Genomic DNA, 23,590 nt, shown 5'->3' with positions numbered 1-23,590 from the left:
CCATGTGGCACATGGCAGCAGTCTCTGGAGCAAGTGCAATTCCTAAAGCAGGGCAAATGCAGAAGAGATCCAGCAGTTTGTGCCTTTTCTCCTGCAGCCATCCAGGTCTTGTACACAAAAAAAAAAAGCCAACCCAAGTCACTTGACCACAGTTTCACCCCCAAAATTGGAGATAATTTATTAAACTTTATCACTGACTGAAAAAAGTCACTAATGTCTCTTATAATAAGTTAATGTTCTTAACAGAAAAACCCCAAGCCATGATTACTGCATTTGCTCAGACTTAATACATTTACTTTAACAGTACGGTACTCAATAGGTTCCCCTTCACAGAAGGGAGTTTTCAACCACACCGCAAGCCTCAGAATCTTCCCCACTGCTCACTCAGACAAAATAAACTCCCAAGATGGCAACTTAGCAGTCTGGCATCCTGCTTGTCTCCTCTGCAGGTCACAGCAAACACCAAACACCTTCACCACCAGCCATGGCCAAAGGGAGCTGCAGCAATGACAGCACAGCTTTGCACCCACAGCCCCAGGTGCTCCTCAGGTGTGCTGCAGAGGCAGAGGTCTCATCCTGACTCCTCTCAAGGGGCTGACAAAGCAACCTGGGCAGCAGGAGACTCCTCTAACCCCCAGAGTGCTGTGAGAACATGGGCAGGGCAGGTGTGACACCTGACAAAGTGATGGGTGCAGCTCTCCCAGCACGTCCATGAGGGTGGAATACGGAACGCTGCTTGCTCTGGTAACACTGCACTCATCATTCCTCCTTTTTCCCCACAGTGTTTGAGTGTCCCTCCCCTCTCCAAAGCCACCCCTTGCATAGCACTTAAACCATCCTGCAACCCCTCAGCCGCCCTGGGGCTCAGCTCTTACCTTACCATACAGAACACTACTCTCACTGTACCTTTTGGCTTCTAAGTTATTAGTGCTCATGTGAAGGGACAAACAATTCTAGAAACTCCCTGCAGCCAAAGCCCCCACGATCCTGGGCCAGGAGTGCAGCCTCCAGGGAGGCTCCCCAGATACAGCATGTTAAAGCAGCACACCTCCTCCTCCTCCTCAAGACACCTTGCAGCCAATGCCTATGAGAGCTCTGCAAGTTTACCAAGCAGGAGTCAGTATCCTAAATTCACCTATTCAGAATGTTTTGGGGGAAATCGTTGCAGCCATCTACCGTTTATGCCTGGTCCCACATCCCCAGCCCTGCCACCAATAAGCACAAAGAAGTCAGCAAGCAAGATTCAGAATTAAAAAACCTGTGTGTGCTTGACCACGCACACTCCCTGCTACCAGCAACTCCTCTCCCCTCTCCAGCTGCAGGGAGGGCAACATCCCACAGCCCTGAACAGCAGATCCATCACATGCCTTGGAGGCCCTTGCAGCCTTCTGCAAGGGGATGACAGACCCATACTCACAGCAGCTATCACGATGCTATGGAAGCACAGAGCTCTTTGGTCAGTAACAGCAGTCAAAGCCACCAGCATCACATCTCCAACTTGTGGAGGTTGATAACATAAAAAATAAACTCTCAAGCCAGACAGCTGCAAAAGCTGGCTCAGCCCACCCATCCAGAGAGAGAAACCAGAGACGACCAGAGAGAGAAACCAACTCAGCAACCTCTATCCTCCTCCTGCTTCCCCTCTTCCTCCTCGTCCGTTTCTGTTTTGATCTGGGCCACGCCGAGCCGGTAGAGCGCGTCACGGATCACCACCTCCCCGGGCTGGCAGCTCTGCACGATCTCCTGGATCTGCCTGTTGACGATTTCCCTGCTGGTGAGGAAGTCCATGAGGCGGTTGTAGAGGTAATAGTGCGTGGGGTTCTCGAAGGTGATGGGCCGCTGGCGCGCGTTGCTGGTTTTGCTGTCGCTGATGGCGGCGGCGATGGCGCCGTAGGGCTCCAGCTCGCGGCACAGCGCGATGCAGTGGTGCCGAGCCGTGGGGTCCCAGGGGCTGCTCTGCTCCGAGCCCGTGTGCACGATGCGGCGCGCCGAGGACTTGGTGATGGGGTGCTGAAGGGAGTGCTCAGCCACCGTCACGTCTACGCTGTAGTGCTGGTCCAGCAGTTCAGGGCAGGACACGTACTGGGGGAGAGACACACACACACACCAGGTGGAACAACAGGTCACTTCCCCACAGCTGAAGACAAAATACTGGCTGGCCAAACTCCAACCAACACTATGACCCAGAACAAATGGAGGGCTAAATGATCCAGGCTTCCCCTACATGGTATGTATACTCCCCCCTCACTTGTATGCCCTCAGATAACCCCAAGGCACCAGGAACAATATTTCTCTCCCACTTCTCAAGGAATAGCAGTAGTCTGAAAGAAGTGAGTTGCTGTGTCAAAATAAGTGACGTGCTCCAAAGTTCATGATCTGAACTGTTAGAATGCACTCCCAGCACAGCTCTTCCTGTTAAGGAGAATTAATCAAACACAATCCCCAGGCAACACCTAATACATTCTGCTATGCTTAGGAGTGATGCACAGGCAAAGCTTAAATCAGGAGATACGTATCAGGTCAAATTCACCCTTGGCAGTGTTCAAGACCAGGTTGGATGGGGCTGTGAGCAACCTGGCCTAGTGGAAGGTGACCCTGCCTGTGGCAGGAGGGTGAACTGGATGAGCTTTAAGGTCCATTCCAACCCAAACCATTCTGTGATTCTATTAAATTATCTCGAGCCACAATGCAGGTTACATATGGTGGGGGGGATAATTTTCATCTCCCTTGCAGCTTTCCCATGCTGGACTGGCACACTTTGCAGAGAGCAAAGACATAACTCACCGTTGGAGGTTCCATGGGGTCAGAGAAGCAGCCCTGGTTCTTCCCCCACATCTGGGAAGTCAGGCCAGGCCAGCAGAGGTCTGCACACAGCGCCACTGAAGAGGCTGAATCAACAACATACACAGGAGGCCAGTGGCGTGAGGATACCAACAAGTCCACGTGATCCCGAGCATTTTCTCCTCTTACTATGTACTTAGAGCCACACACAACCTAGAAAAATAAAAATGGATTAACGCCAGCAGTACAATAAAACTGAAAACCTACAGAAAAAAAATCTAGTCTTAAAAACATTCAGCTTCCTTCCAGGTATTCCAGACTATACAGTAATCAGACAGCTACTTTCTCTACTTCTACACTCTACTTCCTCCTCAAACACATTCACCTTGTCTTGGGGAATTTTCCAAGCCCTGAGGAACATGTTTCATTCCCAAGGCTCAGAGAAGCCCATTCCATTGCTTCTATTCAATAAGGAAGTTCCATGATGTTAAGTCAAATAATGAATAGACAAGGAAGAAAAAAAGAACTTGTGGCTTCAGTCTTCCCTACCTGATGTGGACACACTTTGTAGATTTTCCCTCCTGTGTGATGAGCAGAAGATGGTGTAATGCTTGTCCCATTCTGTACAAACTCATAGAGAGCCAGGAGGGAGTAGCAGAGCTCGTCCTAGAAAAGACAGGCCCCAGAGAAAGTGACTAAAATTAACAGACCCCTGCAGAGAGGGAAAAGGCAGCATGCAAGGTCTCCCAAATCCTAATTTGCACTTCATCCAATAACTTCCTAATCCCACACTCAGCACTGTGAGGATGACAAGCAATTACACAATGCTGAGCCAGTGACAAGGTAATTACAGGCTTCCTTTCTTCTAGCCCACAAAGGTTCAATTTATTTCACCATGTGTAAATTATCCTATAACCTGCTGGCACCCATCCCTGCCCTTAGTGCAGTCAGATGAGAAATTAATTGTCTAGGATGGCAAGAGTGGATGAGGGAAAGACAGTGAAGAACAGCTCCACTCCTGCAGGCTTGTATGTGTGCAAACAAGCCATTACCTTTGTATGTGATGCCTCCCAGGGAATGCCACACTGTGTCAGGAAGCTCTGCAGCTCTTCCTCACTGTAAGAGTCTATCAGCTCAGGCCTGAAGATTTCTTCCTGAAGGAGCCTCACCAAGGCACTGCCATTACCTGCAAAGGCAGGAAACAGGCCTCAGCACTCATTCTCAGGAAGGGAACTTACCAAAATAATTTCCTAAGAAGACTACAGAAGCAGAGATTGCACAATCCACAGCCAGCAAGAGAGCTGTGAACAGTCCTACTTGCAAAGCACATCACAGACCACTTGTCTTGAGCCCTTCACTGCTGAGGTCACCAGACTGAGCCCAGCACGGCTGCAGACTCCATAAGCACTTATCTATCCTGTCATTTGTAACCTTCAAATGACTGATGTGAGAAACCTTTAAATCACTGATGTGAGGACAACCAAGTGAAGAAGAGCAGAGATAAATGTTACTGCAGCGTTCGGACTGAACAGCTCCAGGCTCAGCCTTCACTTCTCCCTGGTTATTTCTCTGGAACTCCACTTCCACAAAAGCCCACGCAGCTCTTCTGCAGCCCAACTCTGAAGCAGCTGCAGCTCTGTCTGCAAAGCCAACTCACACACTTGCTAAGCTTGCAAAGCCAGTTTTCCTTCCTATACACAACACCTAAATTCTTAAGGGAAACAGGTGCTAACTGATCTTAGCTCTCGGATCTGAGATTATTCCTCTCATTGTTTCTTGTTCCATGCACTCAATATGCACTGGATGTACTGAATGCTGACAACTCTGATCAGGACTAGCACACCACGTTCCTAGTTTTTTCTCAAGCTCTGCAAAAACTTATTCACCCTTTATTGAGATTGTACCACTGAGATACCAAGCACTATCAGTAACTTCCACACTCCAAGTATCAGTCTAACATGAAACAAACACTGACTGGCATTCAAGATGTGCATGCATCCCTCTGCAATCAGACCTGGGGTGCAACGCTGCCATGTCCACCATGTCTCACATGCATCAGAGCCCACCAGTGCAACCAAACTTCACAGGAAAAGCCAAGCCTCAAGCAGCAAAGAGCCTGAGAACAGCTGAAATCACCTCAATGTTCCTGTCTTTTCTCAGCACACATAACTTCTAAAGTGTCATGAAATCAGCTATTCTTAATGTTAAACATCACCAAGACTGAAGTCACCAACACATCAAGCACTCCCTTAATAAGCACAACCTGAGCCATTACCTGGCACTGGCTGTGCATGTAGGTTCTTGTCCTTCTCTGTATTGATCACCACTGCTCCTCTCATCAGTGGAGGGAAGAAAGGAGCAACAATAGAGGCATCAAACTTTGTGATGGGGATGCTAGAAGGAAAAGCCACCTGCTCAATCACCTCTGTCTCCATCGTAGACCAAAAGTCTTCCACATTCACTTCACTTGATGGCAAGTATTCTGGCCAAGTAAACTACAGAGAGAAAGAAAGAATGCTCAAATACAAAAACCACAGTCCATTTGACAGTTCTGTGTCACTCATGGCATGAGGACTATCCAGGATAGTGCTTAGCTCAAATATAACAAGATTATTTCAGTCTCCTAAAGCTTCCCACAAACACTTTGCATCATGTAAGACTCAAAATTTACATATTTGACATAAAAACCAGACATGCTACATTCTCCTACTAGGGCTTTTCTCCCTGTTAGAGAAGACAACATCTCAGGGAAACTTGAGGGAAAAAAGCAATGTGTTCATGTCAAAGGAAGAAGACAAATTCAACAACTTCCATCCAAGGTTCCTGTGGCCCAAGGCTGCTAGACAAAAGCTGTGGTCCAGGGACAAAGGATCTTGTTTTCCCTGAACTACACATCAACACCTCTAAGAGGAAGCACAGGCATTGCTGCTCCAGCCACATCCTCTTGTCAGGCATCGGCAGAAAACCACTCACAAAGGTCTCATGTATTTATTGTGCATCATGAAGACCAGAGTCAGCAAAAAATCATTATGATCTGCTTTGAACACAAACAGGATGTGAGCTGTGGGAAAAACCTACCTCTATATTTTTCAGTGCTAGGACATTTTCCGTATTCCTCTGGGCTATTTCCACCTTGGGGGTTATGCCACAGATTCCACAGATCATATCATTGTAATCCCGGACTGTCAGGCATTCAAAAGCCCAATAGCCATTGCACAGCAGTTCCTGGAGCTGAGCCTGCTCATCAGGGCTCAGGCTTTTATCTGAAAAGAGAACATGCCACTGTTAAAGTTTTCACATCCTGAAGCCACTGGAGAAGTAGTAGGGCTCTCCTACACAGGATAAAACCAAACCTGCCCTCCAGAGAATTGTTACAAAGAACTGGTCATAGAGGTACTATTTGGTTTAGGAAGTGATTTAACAGAAACATACACACTAAAAATAGGTGAGGTTTGCCTTTTTATAACCTAACAATCATCATCAGGTCACAGTTTAGTATGCTGTGGTAAAAAGCAAGAAGGAAAACCCACCAGTTTGCTCCTGTACAGAGTCAAGGATATTGCCAACAGCCACTCTGGGATCCTCTCCAAGTTTAATATGGTTTCGGATTGCAAACAGAAGATCCAAGCTCACTAACAATTTGTTACCCACATTGAAAAGGCCTGCAGTTAAAACAAGACAGTTATTGTCTGTAGGGCTCCAGATCTTCCTCACAAAGAAATTTATTCCTTACTGATACACAACACACTCACAAGTACAGTTTAGAGGATAATGGAAACACAAAGAGTGCTTCTGCACCTCTGAAATGCAGAGTTCCCTGCTGAAAGATCAGCTCCTTTCACAGACTTGTCTGTTATTTAAAAAGTTACATGGAACAGCTATCAATCCATCTCACTAGCCAATGCCATGAAACAGCACTCTCCAGAGATGTCTCTGACTATGATCTCAGGGGCTGCCTTGCAGAACTCAACATTCACACAGAGACCTACACCAGTGAATCAAGGCAAGGCCTTCCTCACCAGAACATTCATGTGTTTTCACTCACAAATGTAGATTTATTTGCAGACTAAGCAGAAGCAATTAAAAAATAATTCAAATTTAGTACAGCGGGGAAGGGAACTAGCTTTTCTCTGCCTGGACAACACCCTGATACAATCCCAAGGCTTCAGACTACAGTCATGCTGTATGCTCACATTTCTCCTACCTGTGTAAATGTCAGTGAAGCTATGGAGGGCCAGACACTGCAGGTTCAAGCACACTTTGACCTGAGCTGTAACCACCTGTAATCTATTGGCTGTCAGCAGCCAGCACTCCTGAGGACCAGCAAGGGAACTGCAACACACAACAAAAAAAAAAAAAAAAAAAAAAAAAAAAAACAAAAACCACTCTGAGTGAAGCCAATGGGTTACTGCAAACCCTGCAGTAACTTCAGACATTCTAGATGACATGAGTTCATTATTACATAAATCTAAGCCAGCTCACCACACCATATCACACCAGAAAAAGTTACATTTTAAAAAGATTTCCCAGGCAGAGTCAGGTCAGTACTCATATTCTTTTAAACAGCACTAGAGCATCCCTTCAGCTCCATACACTGGGCACCTACTATTGCAGAGGTGGAGGAACCCTATGGCCCCAGCTGCCCTGGGAGAAGTGTCTGTACCATTGCTGTGGTGATCAGTAACACATTCCACCCACCAGCCTGTCCTGCACACAGAGATTCAGAAAGGTCTGCTCCTCTACAATGCAACTGACAAGGGGGAAGTTCAGACAGGAGAGTGCCAGTGGCTGAAATACTGCTGTCCACCTGAGAAAACACTAATCAAAGCCAAAGTCACCTCCTTCCCACTGGCAGGGCTTCAATTAGAGCCTGTGCAGGCACATGGGAGAGTCCCACATGCAGAGAACAGCAAAGCAGCCAGGCACGGACAAGGATTTACAATGCACAGGTTGGTAAATCCTGTGGTGAGAGACAGGGTGGGAGATTGCTCTGTTCTGAAAAGAACACAGAGCATAAAAAGTAACTCTTCTGGAAAGACCTCAATTAGTGCTAGCCTGACCAAAGCAATTATCCATCCTTCGTATCAAGAATTTTTTTTGTAGAAGAAAGAAACACAACATTAAACTCCCTGACATTTTGCTGTAGGAAAAATCTTAGATCATATTTTCAGAAACAGGAGGATGTCTGGCAGACTCAGGGAAGAGATATCCTACAGGCTTCCAAGGAAATCTACTTAAGGCAATCTAGCTTATTTACTAAAAGTTCTGGAAGTCCTTCAGGTTTCAATTTGGATATTTGTTCCAAAAAAGCATTCACTCAAGCACACACTGAGAAATGAAAGGAATGAAAATATCATAAGCAAAAAGACCCACACAGGAAATATTCAGACCAGGGAGAGAGAGAAAAAGGAAATCATACCATGTGCATCTGTAAACACACAAGTTTTCCTCTCTCAGCCTCAAAGCATCAGAATGGAAAACCAAGAGGGGATGACTAATGAAAATACTCTGTTTCAATAAGAAAAAAGTTACATCTAGACTTTGCAGTCACTCTTTGATCCTGCTAAACCCTTTCCATACACATCTAGCTTACTCAGTGTCACTTTCACCAGCTTCACTACCAGGGGCCAAAGCAAATATTATTTCAGGCAGACTCAGAACAAAGAAAATCAGCATGAGCTTGAAAGAATCAAAATCCAAAGCGGAATCTTACTTGTGTCCCCCTTTGAACAAGGGGCTGTTACAGAGGAGGCACTGCACACACGGAGACTCGTAGTAGTTGGACCAGGAGGTCTGCTCGATGGTCACTGTCTCCTCACTCACGTTGGACAGGATGAGCCTGGAGCTGTTGAGCTCGTGGATGAGGGTGAAGATCTCTGCCAGCTCCGACTCGTTCTCGGGGATCTGCATCACCTTGCGCAGCAGCTGCAGCGTGGACTGACGCTGGATTTCCCTCTGTGACGGCGTTAGGGGCTCGCTGGTGTTCAGCACGTCCGGCTGACCTGGACTGACCTCCTGGAAAGCAACATATCCAACTAGGCAAGCATGGGGATGAAATATTAAGCCCAAAGAAGTCATAAAAGGCAGCAGAAATACAGCAGCCTTTGCACTCGGTAAACCTGACTTCAGCTCTACTGCTGAATCATTGACTCCACTTCAAGCTCAAATTACTTTAACAAAAATAGTTTATCACAGGCCAGCCCTTGAGGAACTCCTGCACTGCCAAACCACCACAGACTGGCCATTAAACTGTTAAGTGCAGGGACTGGGGACCCAGAAGGTGAGGATAACCACCAACAGGTATATAAACACCTCAATAACCCTCATCACTTGAGCTCCCAATTATCACTATCTTTCTCCACAGGTTATCAGGCACAGGCTCAGGGCAGCCTGCACAGCTCTCCAGAAGGTGGAGGAACCAAGTACTAACAGAGAACTGGGGGCTGTGATACACAGAACACACTAATCAATAACAATTGATCAGCTACACTCTACCCTTCTCCAACACATATCATCACAACAAATGCACAAACACAGGAGAACCAAACTCCAGGCTGTGCCAGGAGAACAAAGAGAACCCAAACAGGCTGATCCGTTTAATCCCTGCAACTCTTCTGTCAACATTTCAACCTGGTTTTCTGACTAGTCCAGCAAAGAGATAAATGATCAGTCAAAAGCCCAGAGACAACGATGAACTGTGTGACAGGAATGTTAAATAGATGAACAACCAGAAAAAAAGAAAAAAACTAAATGAGGAAGAGAAAAGCCACATGCCTCTCAGAATGGAAGCTGAGCTAAGCACACTGCTGTTCCTTACACAGCTGTTTGTGTGAGTTTCACACAGGCCATCTCTGTTTGTTTGCATTTTTAAAGAAAAAACAAAACAACTAAACAAAGTTATGTTCTTCAAAATAAAAAATAGGCAAGTGGATGAGTCATTACTATACAGACTAAAATTCTATCTATTTGCTGAGTAGGCATTCCAGCTAAGGGCAGGAAAGCTCCTTTTTTCATTTATTGTTTTAAAAACATGACAATTCAGTATGAGAAAAGCTAACCTCTGAGACTGCAAAGGCAAATAAAATAACCCCAGAATTAATAAATCCACATAGAACAGCAGACAACTGAAAATATATTTATACATCAGAAAAAAAACCCCTACATCCAGAAATAAATTCATGTTGGAAGTAAAATCGCTCCACAAACACTCAAAAACAGGAAGCTCTAATACAAGATGTACTAACTTGACTGACACTAGCCCCAAACTGCTCACAAAGCAGAGCATACTTGGGAGTTTCTTGATGAAGTCTGAAGTTCAACAAAGCTGACACAGCAATGTGGTGACTTCAGGTCGATTTTCCCAGCATGGACTGACAGAACAAAAGCATTTTTAAGTCAAGGAGACACCCAGTGGTAGCACTGGGTGTGCTCAGACATTCTCAGCCTGAAGCACCACTGCTACAGGAATTTGACAAACATCATCACAGATATTTTAAATAGGAATAATTCTGTCAGAAAAGTTTATCATGATGAAAAAAAAAAAAAAAAGCCCAAACCATGTTTCCATAGGGACTTGCAAACTAAACTTCTCTGCCCAGCTCATAACAGACGTGATAAAACAAGCCAGCTTGAACCTTACCAGGGATTTTGCTGTTTTCTCAGTCCTGTCTTTGGCAAGGTTGTACCCACAGCTTGGACAGATGCGTGGCTTGTGCCTGTTTGTATACACATAACTGCAGGAGGGGTTCTTGCATTTCCCTCTGCCCCGTGATGTTGCTAATCCCAAATCCTGAATGACACAAAAGAGATGTTTGCTGACCTTGACTTTTAATAGTTGGACTCCATGATCTTAAATGTCTTTTCCAGCCTGAATGACTCTATAATTCTAAGCCAACAAGATTCTAAAAAACATTATTATATGTTTTATCTCCACTTGGTAACATCTTGTTTAAACATCGATAGCAAGCCCTGTCACTTTGCACAGAATCCTTTAAGTGGCACTTAGACATTCTGGGGCCAGCTCTCCAGGCCAGAAGCACATTAAATTCATTCAGAAACCCCTGATCTTCCCCGCTGACTCAAGGAGGGGATGGGGATTATGCATGGGGACATGAGTTAAAATCCATCTCTTAACAAGGCCCTGCATGGCCATCCTGGACTAGGTCTAGAGATGACACAAAGTACAGATTATTCACGTTAAAAATGAAATGTGTTTGTGCAAGTCAGTAAAACAAAAGTCCCATATCCTTCCCATCCCAGAGCAGACATTCCCAGTGGCAGAAGTCACCTATGTGAAAAATTCTCACCAAAGTTACGGTGCAACTGTACTTGTAGGAAGGGAATGTGTCTGGTTTGACCTCCACAACCTTAACCTGAGATGTCCTGCTAGTCACAGAACTGTGGAGCTAGAGATTGAAAGCAGAAAAAACAACACCCATTAGACACCTACTACTAAATACATACATGCATCAATAATCAGTATCTATTAGCATTCCTGCCCCCAAGAGATTAATGTTCATTTAATATCCATAATACTATAAGATACTACATTGCATGCAAAGGAATTACAATTCACAGATTCATTTCAGCACCTTGGCATACTGATCATATTTTAGAGGTGAAAAGCTCAGTATTCAATATTGCATGTCAGATTATCAAAGCACCAGCAGATCCTTAAAACATCTTCTGGAAGTAGCTGGGAGGTTCCCAAAGTAACCAACACCAGGATTGTCCAACAGCATCTCAGCTCAGTTCCCACACTCAGCCACCAAGCAGTCATTCTGCTATCCAGCTATATCATAAAAGCAGCCACTTATAGATCTCATCACCATAAGGCTGCTACATTTTTTGTTCTATTTCTCATTCAGGTCATATAACTCACCTGAGAGAAAAAAGAAAAAAACAAACCAAAACCACAAGCAAATCCTCCCCCCAGAAAATCCAGGAAAATAGTTTGCATTTGGAGAACAACCTTTTGTTCCTCAGCAGGTGGTGGCTGCAGAACTGACTGGCCCAACTGTTTCAGTGTACTGGGCTTCAAGCCTGATGTTCTCACAGGGGAATGCTTGTCTAGAAGGAGGAAAGAGATGCATCAGGTTAAGTGTGAGAAAACAGGTTCTGTTTCTTTCTGACATCTTTGTTAAATGCCAGTCTAGTCATGTGAGATCTTTCCTCTGAGCTTGAAATAACCCAAGCAGGTGTTTCATGGCCCATTTACTCCACTCAGGCAGAGACAAACTGGTTTTTTTCCTAGCATTGGTAGCCACCTCCCTTGAAACCTATCCTGTTATTGGCAGACACCACTTCAGCAAGGTGAGGAAAGACAACAGTACCCAAAGCACACAGAGAATGCTGCTTTTACCAGTACTTGCAAAGGCCTGCCTGCTGCTCAGCTGCTCTGTGCTGGCCTCTCTCCCCACACTGACTGGAGCAGGCAGAATGGCTCGCATGGGTCTGGCTGCAGCCAGCAAGGAGGGCTTGGGTCTTGGTTTACTCTTTGCTTCTTGTCCCTTATGTGTAGCAGCTGTTGCATCAGTTCTGAAAAACAAGAGCTACAAGTGGAAAAATATTCTGTCTATTTCCCCTCAGCTTCAGTTTTCCTCTTTCCTCTGAATTGTGCTTTGTTAGCACACTAATCACAGCTATTGCAATAGAAAGAGAGACAGTGCTAAGGCTGCATCTGCAATGTGACTACAATCTGTCACTTAAAAAAATATATTAGTTCTGATGGACAAAGACTCAAAGGAACAATCCTGAACTGGCACAAAACAGACAGCAAATACAGTAAGTCTTACAGGAAGCACTGCCAACAGCCTTCAACTTCTTGGCCTAGTCCCATGAGCACACAATAGACATCATATGCTCCCATAACACATGGAAAACTGACTCACCCCACCAGTGGCTTTTTCACCGAGGCATTTGGACTCAACACCTCAGAAGATGTCGACACCCCCAGCCCTACACCTCCTTTCTCTGCCTGCTCTGAAGAGCTGTCTGCTTGCCGCTGGCTCTCCTGGCCCAGCACCGCTCCAACAGCACTCTTCCTGTCTTCAGCAAGCACATTATTTGGGAGGAAGTGGCCCTCAGAGATGATCACTTCCTCCCACTCCATCTCAGGCATCTGCCCTCCGACAGGCACGGCGTTCAGCAGCTGGCTGACAGCTTCGGAGCTCTCCAAGGCGGACTTGGAGGAACTGTCGCTAGCGGCCGTGGGTTCTGCGAGGGCTGACTGCTGACCTCTTTTAGCTGCTGGAGTTTTAAGAGAGGTGCCTGAATTTGGCTCAGATTTGCTTTTTGGTTGCTTTTCCTGGAAACAAGGAGAGAGTCACATTTCAGAACTTTTGGCTTTCACAGATAAGCAAGTCCCCTGCACATATGCCATGTTTCCCGTGGCCTATTTAATGTCGGATCAAAACAGCAAAATTCTAAGTGTTTAAGCAGTGAATTGTAAGAGAGTAACAGACAGCATCTCCTACAACAGCAAAGGCCCTGCTAACATTGTATCTGGCCTCTTGGCCCTTCATGTATTATTTTTAGATATTGTTTACTTTGAAGAATCAATCTATCTTTCTTAAATTCCCTTAAATGTCACCATTAGCATCAACACCACAAAGTCACCCACCACTCTCTGTAGCAAGGGCCCACCTCCTACGCTCCTCTTTCATGGTTTCAGCTCTCTGATGCTGTCTGCTCTTCAACATTACTGAGCAATCAAAGGGAGTTAAGACTGAGAATTCGCATCTTTTGGATATATGCTTTCAGAAAAGCAAGCATGTGAGCCAACCAGAAAACAGGATTACTTAGGAGGGTTTTCTGACTTTAAGAAAAATGTTAGTTCCAAGACTAAGGCTACAGAAATCATTGTACTGGAGTCAACAAAGGCATAATGAACACTGAACTGGAATATGGGAAAATATATCAGAAATGGAACCCAGCAGACCAGAGTAAGTCTGAAAGACAAAAAAGAAAACTCCCTCTAAAACCTTTCAGTCCTAACCAGAGTAGGCTTGAACAGCAGCAGACATGCCATGCTCAGGCAGAATCCAGAAATACTTTTTGCATTCAGCCATCTCTCTACCTCAGCACGTTTACTAAACAAAAGCAAAGATGTCACCATCACTATTTGTACCCTACCACACAGGAAGCTCAGCCTTCAGCTCAGACACCACAGAGTTTGCAGGCTGCCCAAGAGAGTTCTCATCCCTGAATGTTTAATGGATCCAGACACAAAACAAAGCAGGTTCAGAACAAATCCACACAAACCCACTGAATGTCAATGCCAATTTTCACACTGAGAACATCCTTTAAATTGTGCCTGAGGAGTCTTACTTCAGACAGAAATGCACATCTGTTCAGAGCTGACTAATTACCAGGATAGTGCCAAGGTTTAAGGATCAAGTATGTTTTTCGGTAAACAGCTAGTAGAGATGCCAATAATTTAAGCAGAGTAGGCATCATGTGGAGAAAGACTTTTCCATTCAGACAAGCTTTACAACTATACCAACACCTGGAAACTTCCTTCCAGTCAGAGGTTAGAATATCATGATCAGACACATGGCCATGAGACAACAATACCCAACAGCACTTCAGCTTCCACTAGATCAACTTTATTAACAAGCTCCTAAGGGATTGTTAACTGAGAGTTGTTCCTCCTCTCTGTTAAAAAAACAATGTTGAAAGACCACAGAAAACTAAATTTGTGGGAAAAACTTCAAATGCTGATATTAATTACCACAAAACAACTTCCCAAGCTTAGCTGGGGCTATAGCAGGAGGGACAGGCAATGCCTCCCAGTCACAGGAACTGTGCAGGCAGAGGGCCAGAAGAATGTGTATCCTCTCAATGAGAGAGTCAGCAAATGCAGCCCCATCTATTCTAACAGATAGGAGCAGCATCTTTACCCAAGGTGTGGTGATTTCAGGACTCACCTGGGCCAAGTGTCCTCTGCAACAGTGACTTGTTCCAGCACACGCACTGGAACACAAGTGCAGGGATCATTTCTGGTGTATCTGACCTCCTGTGCTAGATCTACAGGTCTGGAAGTATCACAGGCATTCACAAAACCAGCACTTTTTGTCTCAAAGTCAGGAAAGGAAAGACGAATTTACCTTTGGGATCCATTTCCCTCCCAGGAAGTTCCCACACGTTGGGCATTTTGGTGGTTTATGCCTGGTGACATAAGTGAAGGAACAGCCAGGATTGGTGCAATTTCCATGTCCCCTGCGAGTATAGGTGGTTGTCTGAAACAAGAATTGTCAAGAATTTGTCTACAGACCTGAAAACCACAAAGCTGTGGTGATCATTTCTTTTTTCTCATAAGCACCTTAAAATGTTATTTGGCAAATCACCAGCCTTGCATTATTATTCATTTTACTGAACAAACACCACACAGCTGGGTCAGGGCGAGTCAGCACCATAACTAATGTGAGTCTAAATGCTCAGTCTACACAACAGCCTCTGGTATTACCAGAATTTAGATCAACCTGCAGAACAGAGATGAACAATGCACATAACCTCCTGAGAAACTAATCTTGCATTTACAGTGATGTGAAAGGTTTTTTTGAACATGAAAAAGTCATAGTAAGATGGCATTAAAATGCTTCTAATAGCAATCCACAATAAGACAAGATGTTACTAACACTCTTTTTGTTGTTACACAGCAAAAAGACTTGAAGACAAGCTCTCATGATGCAAAGGCAGTTTTGTCAGTAATTTGTTGCTGCATGGGATGGTCAAGTGTTCCCTGGTCCTTCACTGTAACTTGCTGTGAACTACTGAAGCATGAGCAGCATCACCAGGCACTATTTACACAAACAACTAAAGTAGAACGTGTCATCTGTGCCAGGACAACTGCATCAACACTTCCCAATATCCTGCTCTCAACACTCCTGAGGGAGCTGTTGTACTCTAACTCCCTAACTAGGTACAGATTTTTTCTAGAAATGCAAGTGCTGCTGTCAAAGAAATGAGTCAGTTTTAACCAGATCCTTCTCAGGAACAAAAACCTGAGGTATTTCCGTTCTCCCCGAGACAACTGGAAGAGCATCACACTATGCACCACTATAAATATCTGCAGTGTTCCATCAGCTGGAAGCATAGAGAACCTGGAAAACAGGATTTGATGCTAGCTTATATAACAGAAGGAGCTGCAGTACTGACTGTACAGTGAACTCCCAAAATGGCTACAAAAACTCCAGGTAGCTGGAGTGGTTAGATTAGTGAAATAATACTATTCTTCCTCATGCAACAGGCCACACAGCCTCTAATATGGCTTCTCAAAACCTCAGGTCATTGCTCCCCTCCTGCCAAAGCAAGAGCTCTGGAGTTCATGCTTTCCTGCAGAGCAGGAAAAAGCAGATCCCTGCCCTTAAAGGGATGGACAGTGCTTTGTATGAAGAGAAATATGCATCCAAGTAGTGGATGTGGATGGCTACACAGACACTGCTGTTGGCCAGATGTGTTGTGATAGCTTTATCTACTCCACCTGTTTCCAAGAATTCCCTGAGGAAGAAGGCAGAAGAAATGGGCCCTGTAAGACACTGCAGGAAGTCAGAGACCCTCTTAGCCTATGCAAGACATAACACAAGGGACAAGAAATACATCAAGTGATACGGTGACTCCAAACTGGATTATCTTTAAAAACTGAACCATGAGCAAATCCCTCCCTCTAACATCTTTAAGACAAATCTATGACAATACATCCAAACCTTAACATACCATACAAGACTCTGAATTTCTTACCAATTTAATTGATGCTGGGTTCTCCACAACAGAGTGAGCTGGCAAAGGTAACATGATAAACTGTGTTGCAGGTGTGGAGGAGCTACTCTCTTCAGTATCCTAAAATGAAATCAAAGGCAAAATACATGCATAAAATAAGACATGGTGACCCACATCCCTCCCTCTCAAGAACATTCATGTGTCTTAAGGACTGATGAGACCAGAATATAGGACAGAGCAGCAACCATTTCAAAAGCAAAGGTTTTATCAGATGTACTCTGGAAATTACCAAACTCCTCAAACAAAATGGAGAATCCAACTCTTCACAAACTAAGGTTTTCTATGCAAGATCCCTAAAACTTCAGCTTAAAAGGACTCCCTTCTACCTCTCTGCAACCAGGAAAACAGCTATCAGAAGCACAGCAGTATCATTTTTTCTCACCAAAATCTTACAGTGCAACTGCAGAACCCAATTACTGGCACTGTAATACCTCAAATATTGTTACAACAAACAATTAAAAGAACTCTGTCATGTTAAGACACAATTGGTACCAGCACAAGGCTGAGTCAGAGTCAACCTGCAAGCAGAGACAACTCAGACAGGGAGTTACTTTTGTATCATCGATTACAAAAGTTTCTGTTTCTCTCAGCACCGAGCACCAGCAGTTGGGCAAGCAGATGATCTCCTGCACCCGCAGAGGATCTCAAGTAAAATGTGGGAAACAGCACTCAGATGTTTCAGGTGAGATCTGGCGGGAGCCTGAGTGTCACTGAAAAAACTTACCCTCCCAGTCACCACGGTCACCACAGACACCCCATTGGGCACCTGGGGACGGGCCACAGCGATGCCCCCGTTGGAGATGTCTGAGGGGCTGCTCACCAGGGTCTCCTCAATAACCACTCGGGCTGCCTGGTATGGCTGTCCTTCTATTTCCAAAGAAGCCTCATCCAAGAGGATCTCTCCAGCCACTTTCTCTGTCACAGGCCCAACATAGCGAGAGAGAACCTCTGAGGTAACAGCTTCTTCTGCAGCCTCGGGCTGGGCGAAGGCTGCCGTGTCCTCTGCCAGCCCCTCGATGGCAATGCACTGCTCCGAGACGCCGGCCTGGCCCGAGTCCACGGAAAGGATGTTCTGCACGGTGTCACGGGACACGCTGCTGACATTCCTGGGAGCTGCCAAGCCTTCGGATGATGCCGGGCTCTGTGTCACACACAGCTCCAGAGACTGCCTGCTCCTGTCCTCCTGAAGAGTGGTTTTGGGGATAATTATATAATCAGAGCGAGGAAGAATCTTACGGAAGCCTGGAATGTCAGGGACTACTGCAGTTCGAGTGGATGCCTTGGAGTTCTGCAGGCAAAACCAGAGGATGGAATAAACGAAGATGAGAAAAGGAAGAGATTTAGTTCTCAATCCTGCTATTTTAGTGCCTAAGGTTCAAATGGTTTCCTGAAGTAGTTTGCTGGGAATTTCTCCACACAACAGAGCCTGCAGAATCCCTCTGATTCCTGGTTTTATCACTCACTTTACCAACACTCACTCTGATGAAAGGACACAAAAAATCCTGCCATGAGCAGCTACCAGACATACCCATCCTGGATTACAAACCATGCTCCCTGGACTGAACAGAAGGCAAAGGCAAAAGGCAGTGGCCCCACACTGCTTCTCCAAAGGCTGCCCTGAGCAAGGACACAAACTGGAATCTGCAGCTAAGTGACTCTCCCACACAGTGCTACATAAGCAGGTAACTGCCCCTCTCCTCAGCAGCCAAAGAACTTCCAGAAACACAACTCACCGGGTCCAGTCCCTCTTTCTCTAGCTTGGCCTTTTCCAAGTAATAGCTCTTTTCAGCCACACTGAGCAACCTCCAGCTCTCACTGATCTTTTTGTTGATTTCAGATTGAGGGAGGTGTGGAAGTTCTTGTTGTACTTTCAAGTAAATATCATAATAGTAGAGAAGGTAAGCAGATCTGAAACACAACCAGAAATTGAAATATTAATGTTGTTCCACATAAATTCCTTGGGGAAAAGTAAATCCACAAGGTTTAGGTTTGTCTCAAGGTCATGTGATAAGCAAGTTACATTTAATTTTATTTGCAAATGCATTTTTTAACCAAATGAAAACTCTCTCTCTCTGAGGAGAACCTCAGAAGAAAAAAGAGAACCTCTGAGGAACAGCCTAAGGCAAATTATGTGGGGTAAACAAACTCTAAACTGAGCAACAGTGGCACCTGTAAAGAATGTCTGAGCAGGCCCAAAGCATCGAGCTGATATTTCACATAAATGCTTTACACTATGACGTGTTCCAAGTGCACTGCAAAGTCCACTCATGTCAGAAACAAGGAAAACTGCTCCCACACCCTACCAAGGAACAAAATGAAGGGAGAAAGAACCTACCGAGGCTTCTTGGCTTTTTCTCCATGATCAGCAGTACTTTTATGTTTCTTCTTCTTCTTGGATGGCACTGGAGACGTGTAAGTGTAAGTGCTCTCTATCTCCTCCATCACCACAGTTACCTCAGCGCCATCGTAGGGAGCCTCCATGGCTGAAACACACATTCTGTTAGGCTCCTGCCAAGTCATACAATGTTTCTCCCAACAAACAGCACTTTTAACCACTTTCATAAACTGACAGCACTGTTGGCATCTCAGTTTGACTCTAATTAAATGAAGACATGTGTTCTCTATTTATCTACTTTTAGAAGGCAGCCTCTATTTCTATAACCTCAATACCAGCAGTTCAGCGCAGATACACTGCACCTGCATTTCCCAGCTGCACGGGGAGCTCTCCGGTGAGCCTGCTGACCCAGAGCGAGCCGCACGCTCAGCCACGAGCTGCCTGGCTTCCAGGTGTCACAGCACGGCCACGCTGCAAGGGCCAGGCCGGGGGCTGAAGGAGCAGCCCCACAACCCCCTCAGCACCGCCGGCTCCGCGCTTGACAGCGATGACGGACGGCTCGGGGAAGACGCAGGAGATAAAGGCAGCAGCCCTGCCCGGCAGTGCAGCCCCCGGCAGTGCAGCCCCCCCGGCAGTGCAGCCCTCCCCCGGCAGTGCAGCCCCGGCCCCGCGCAGCCGGTGATGCCGGGGTGCCTCAGGCCGTTACCCGAGCCCCGGCTCCTCCGCACCGCCCGAGGCCAAGCGGAGCGGCGCGGCTCCCTCCGGCCCTGCTAAATGTTTCCGCGGCCCCCTCCCAGGTGTCCCGACTCACCGGACAGCTCCGCGGCCGCGCGGGCGGACAGGCGGCGAGCTGTGGTCACGTTCCCGCCGGGGCGCGGCGGCGTGGAGGAGGCAGCGCCGGGGCCAGGGGCCGGCCGCGCAGGGGGAAGCGTGCGTGCGGGCAGTGCGGGGCGGGCGGGCGGTGCGGGGCGGGCCGCCCCGGCATGCTGGGCCGGCTGCGGGCCGGGCCCGGGCGGAGCGGGGCTGCACCGGGGCCTCCGCGCCGGGGCCGCTGCCGGAAGTGACCGCGGAGACGGCGTCCGGGGCACGGCGGGGCGGGACGGCGGCCGGGAGGGGTCACTCCTCCTGCGCGTGCGCGGCGAGGTGGCGGCGCGCACGTGCGCGGTTCCCGCCGTTTGTCGTGAGGGCGGCGGCGCGCGAGGGCGGGACAGGGCAGGGCACGGGCAGCGCGGTGCAATTAATGATTAATTAGCGCTTAGCTAGCAAAGGGCTCGGGCCGCGGCAGTGCGAGTGCCTTCTGCAGGAACGGCATCGAGCTCTTCGGTTCATCATTGTGTGCAATTGTCATACATGGGATAGAAACGGTTGTAAAATAGTTGGTAATTGTTAAGCATTGTTAGTTTGGTTGTTATATTGTAAAAGGAGTTCAAAGGGTAGTTATAAGAAATACGGTACTCAGTGTACCGTATTACACCTAAGTAAGGTGCACTGCCCCCAAGCGAAACGAGCCAGCCTGGACAGAGCTGTAATGGCCAATTGAGCGCCTTAAACCTTCACGCAAATGAAGGATCCGAACAGAAACCAACGCAAATGGACAAAAACAGGATAAAAAGGGGCATCTGAGCCAGTGAACCTGTGCCGCTCCTCCTGGAACATCGGGGACGTGGCTGCTCGAGAAAACTCAGCGCCGGCACTACAGCATCCTTGATGGGAACGTTCCTGCGCGGCCTGCAAGCCCCCATCAAAGGCCTTTTTAAAATTATAATAAATGCTGAAATCACTTCAGTACTGTGAGTGTGTTCCCGTTTGTGCACTGTCTTCACGCGTTTCTCCCTCCTGCGCTCCTTGGAGCGGCGCTCCAGGCCTGGCCCTTCCCTGGTGGAGCCAGCACAGGGCAAAGTGGTGCATCCCAGCAATCCCAGCAATGGCATCCCAGCAATCCCAGAATCATTTAGGTTGGAACAGACCTCTGAGGTCATCGAGTCCAGCCTATAACCCAGCACCACCATGTCAAGCAGGCCGTGTGTGCCATGTCCAGTCTTTCCTTAAACACCTCTGAGGACGGAGACTCCACCTCCTTGAGCAGCCCATTCCAGTGTCTAATCACCTTTTTTGTGAAAAAAACTTGTTCAACATGGATTACTAGGGGAATGTGAGTCAGAATATAATACTCCTACCGGTAAAGAAGCCCCATACTAATGAATACAAGCTATTACAAGCTCTCAGAGCTATTAATAAAATAGTTTTCCAGGGAGGTCAAAAGCAGAAGAACCAGTAAGGATACAGCTGAAACCTGACCGGTAAGGCAGAAACAATATACTTAAAAATAAGAAGCTAGAATAGGGTTAGAAGAATTAATAGCTAAATTAATGAAGAAATTCCTCTTGCTGTTCAGCTTAAACCTCCCCTGGGACAGCTTAAGACTAAGTCCTCTCATCGTGTTGCTGGTTATGTCACTGTAATACATATAGATATAACTATAAGAATCAATTAGAAAAGTTAATAAAAATAATTAATTATGAATGTTACATAATTTCCAAGGGTTACCTGGGAACAGAGCCCGACCCCCACCTGGCTATCACCCTCCTGTCAAGGACTTGCAGAGATAAGGTCACCCCCAAGCCTCCTTTTCTCTGGAAAGTTTCCATACATGACAAAGTAATTGTTTTCTTAGTTTTCATGAATGTTAAAACTCAGTGCTTTTCTCCTCAGGAAACAAACAGCCCCATTAGGCTCCCTACCCATAACCCTCTTCCTCTGAACTTTTGGGAAGCAGGATATCGTGCAGCTATTGCCTGAACACGTTTTTCAAATTACACATTTTTGATTTTTTTTTTTCTGTATTCATGTCTATTTCTGCAATTTACATCATGACTTCTAACTTTAGATGAATGTAAACCACATCTATGTCGTGCCTCCTCTGATTGTGGAGGAGCAGAAGAAGGGCTCCTCTCACCGAGCCAGTCATTAATAAACCCCACAAAGCAGTGATACGACAGCCAGTATTCAATCTGCAAATGGTTATTTATTCTCCTGAAGTCCTGCAGTCGTTCCTGTGCTCTGTTAGTGTTTATTTCTGATAATTTGAGGCAAGCTGTCTGTTCTGCATCAAACACTCCATCCAACCCCTCTACTTTCCAAAGCTTCATACTTTTATTCAGATCAATACACAACCATTACAATTTTCTTGGAATTATTAGCTAGCCAAATATTTGGAACAAAATGGCTGGTTGACCTTACAGAACAACTGAAAGTAATAATTTAAGAGAAAAACACTTGAAGGAAAGCAGCCATGTTTCTCTCATTGTTCATGGAGGAGTTCTGACAATGCATGCTGAGGATGGTATTAGAAACTCAAAATATTTCCTAAAATTTGACTCTTCCATGGACATTTACATGGCTTTATCTCAGAAAAAAAAAAAATACATGAACAGTATGTAAATTATTTTAACTAGGTTGTGACAGCACTTTGAGGAGCAGGGGGAGCAGCTGTGTCGGGGTGTCTGTTGTAACCGAGGAGGGTTACAAAGGAGCCCCTGCTGTGTCAGGAGGGAAGGGCGCTCTCTCCCCAGGACACTTCCTGCATCAATACCTCGGGAAATGAAAGGTATTGGTGGAGATTACACAGGGATCTCCCTCTTCATTTTCCTGACAAAGTACAATGATATCTTTGAAGGAGTTCAAAAGACAGGCAGGCACACAGGACTGCAGCAGGTACCAGCCTTTACTTCTGAAGAGTTGACTTCAGAGCCTGCTTAAATAGAGGAGAAGTTGTAACAGATTATTCAGCTATTCAGTAGCAGTTCATCCAGCTCCAGCTCCCTCACCTGCAAGCCTCCCAGGGCTCCATCCCTGCTCCAGCTCAGCCACCACGACGTTGTCCTGTGAGTGCTGTGGGGCAGAGGTGTCGTCTCAGAGTGTGACTTGGCATCATCTCTGTGTGCCACCTCGAGCAGCACCAGTTTCCAGGAGGCTTTCGTGACCCCATCCCCTGAAACAAAAGCCAAATGAGATTGAGACAGCGTGGCAGCAAGGAGAAAAACATGCCCAGGGCTGGGGGGGATCATCTTCCCTGTGGAGGTGGAGAGCTTAAACCACCGTGGGACCTGCTGTGCTAAAGGGGGAGTGGAAGGGGATTGAGGAGCAGCCAGGGGGATCTGCTGTCACCTGTAGTCACCAGGGACAGTTTCCATGAGTCCTTCCAAGCTGCTTTAAACCTCCCTGAGATTTGCTCTGACAGCGCACTGGTGACTGTGGGCACTTTCTTTCTTCTGAGAGTAAAGCCACACCGAACCTGTCCCTCTTTCTGTGCACACATCTGCCACAGCTCCCACGTCACCGTGCCATCCATGGCTTTGTGCTGGCAGTAACTGCACGGTGCGAGAGCAGCAGCCAAAGGATGGAGACACACAAAGAGCATCTGTCTGACTGCTGAAGGGTAAAGGAGCCCCTTTTCCCTCAAAAGTGCTGCAATAAAGACGTTACTATTTTTAAAATGGCACCAGTGGAAAAGCAACAAAGGGATTTGTTGAATTTCTGGTGTGTTTGGGAGCTCTTTGCAAGAATAAACATTAAGGATCTCAAAAATGTTAACATTTTCAGTGTTTCTGGTTATATACACAGGTTTTGGGGGGTGGGAGTAACAAAACAAAACTTGGGCTGTTACTGAACTCACAGCACAAAATCAACAAGGAC

General features: G+C 46.4%; 1 protein-coding gene across 3 annotated transcripts; it reads right to left on the bottom strand.

Moving 5' to 3' along the window:
- Positions 1-147: 147 nt before the first annotated feature.
- On the bottom strand, positions 148-19,899 carry HMGXB3 (HMG-box containing 3). Of its 3 annotated transcripts, none has more exons than XM_041482013.1 (20): positions 19,707-19,899; positions 18,896-19,043; positions 18,294-18,468; positions 17,285-17,848; positions 16,522-16,620; positions 14,889-15,020; positions 12,672-13,087; positions 12,143-12,318; positions 11,753-11,850; positions 11,088-11,186; positions 10,421-10,570; positions 8,495-8,793; positions 6,986-7,113; positions 6,312-6,443; positions 5,860-6,044; positions 5,057-5,276; positions 3,834-3,967; positions 3,331-3,447; positions 2,785-2,994; positions 148-2,082 (listed from the first exon to the last, which is right to left on the bottom strand). In XM_041482013.1, exons 2-20 carry the CDS (start codon positions 19,039-19,041, stop codon positions 1,612-1,614), a joined length of 3,951 nt encoding a protein of 1,316 aa, XP_041337947.1. In that variant the 5' UTR covers positions 19,042-19,043; positions 19,707-19,899; the 3' UTR covers positions 148-1,611. The 3 variants fall into 3 exon arrangements, with proteins under 3 accessions (XP_041337947.1, XP_041337948.1, XP_041337946.1); XM_041482014.1 differs by having other exon boundaries at positions 8,495-8,796; positions 12,149-12,318; XM_041482012.1 differs by having other exon boundaries at positions 8,495-8,796; positions 19,707-19,898.
- Between the last annotated feature and the right edge of the window lie 3,691 nt (positions 19,900-23,590).

The sequence above is a fragment of the Pyrgilauda ruficollis genome, unplaced genomic scaffold (assembly GCF_017590135.1).
Source record: "Pyrgilauda ruficollis isolate IOZ18807 unplaced genomic scaffold, ASM1759013v1 scaffold57, whole genome shotgun sequence".
NCBI classification, from domain to species: Eukaryota; Metazoa; Chordata; class Aves; order Passeriformes; family Passeridae; genus Pyrgilauda; species Pyrgilauda ruficollis.
The sequence above is the reverse complement of the archived record's forward strand: the minus strand, read 5'-3'. Positions and strand labels throughout refer to the sequence as shown.

Excerpts from the sequence above, each read along its gene's own strand:
- HMGXB3 (XM_041482012.1), bottom strand. The coding sequence starts at position 19,041 with ATGGAGGCTCCCTACGATGGCGCTGAGGTAACTGTGGTGATGGAGGAG. Across the intron at positions 11,851-12,142 it reads GCAGGCCTTTGCAAGTACTG|ACAAGCATTCCCCTGTGAGA; the intron begins GTAAAAGCAGCA and ends TCCTCCTTCTAG. Across the intron at positions 5,277-5,859 it reads TAGCACTGAAAAATATAGAG|TTTACTTGGCCAGAATACTT; the intron begins GTAGGTTTTTCC and ends TTCTCTCTGTAG.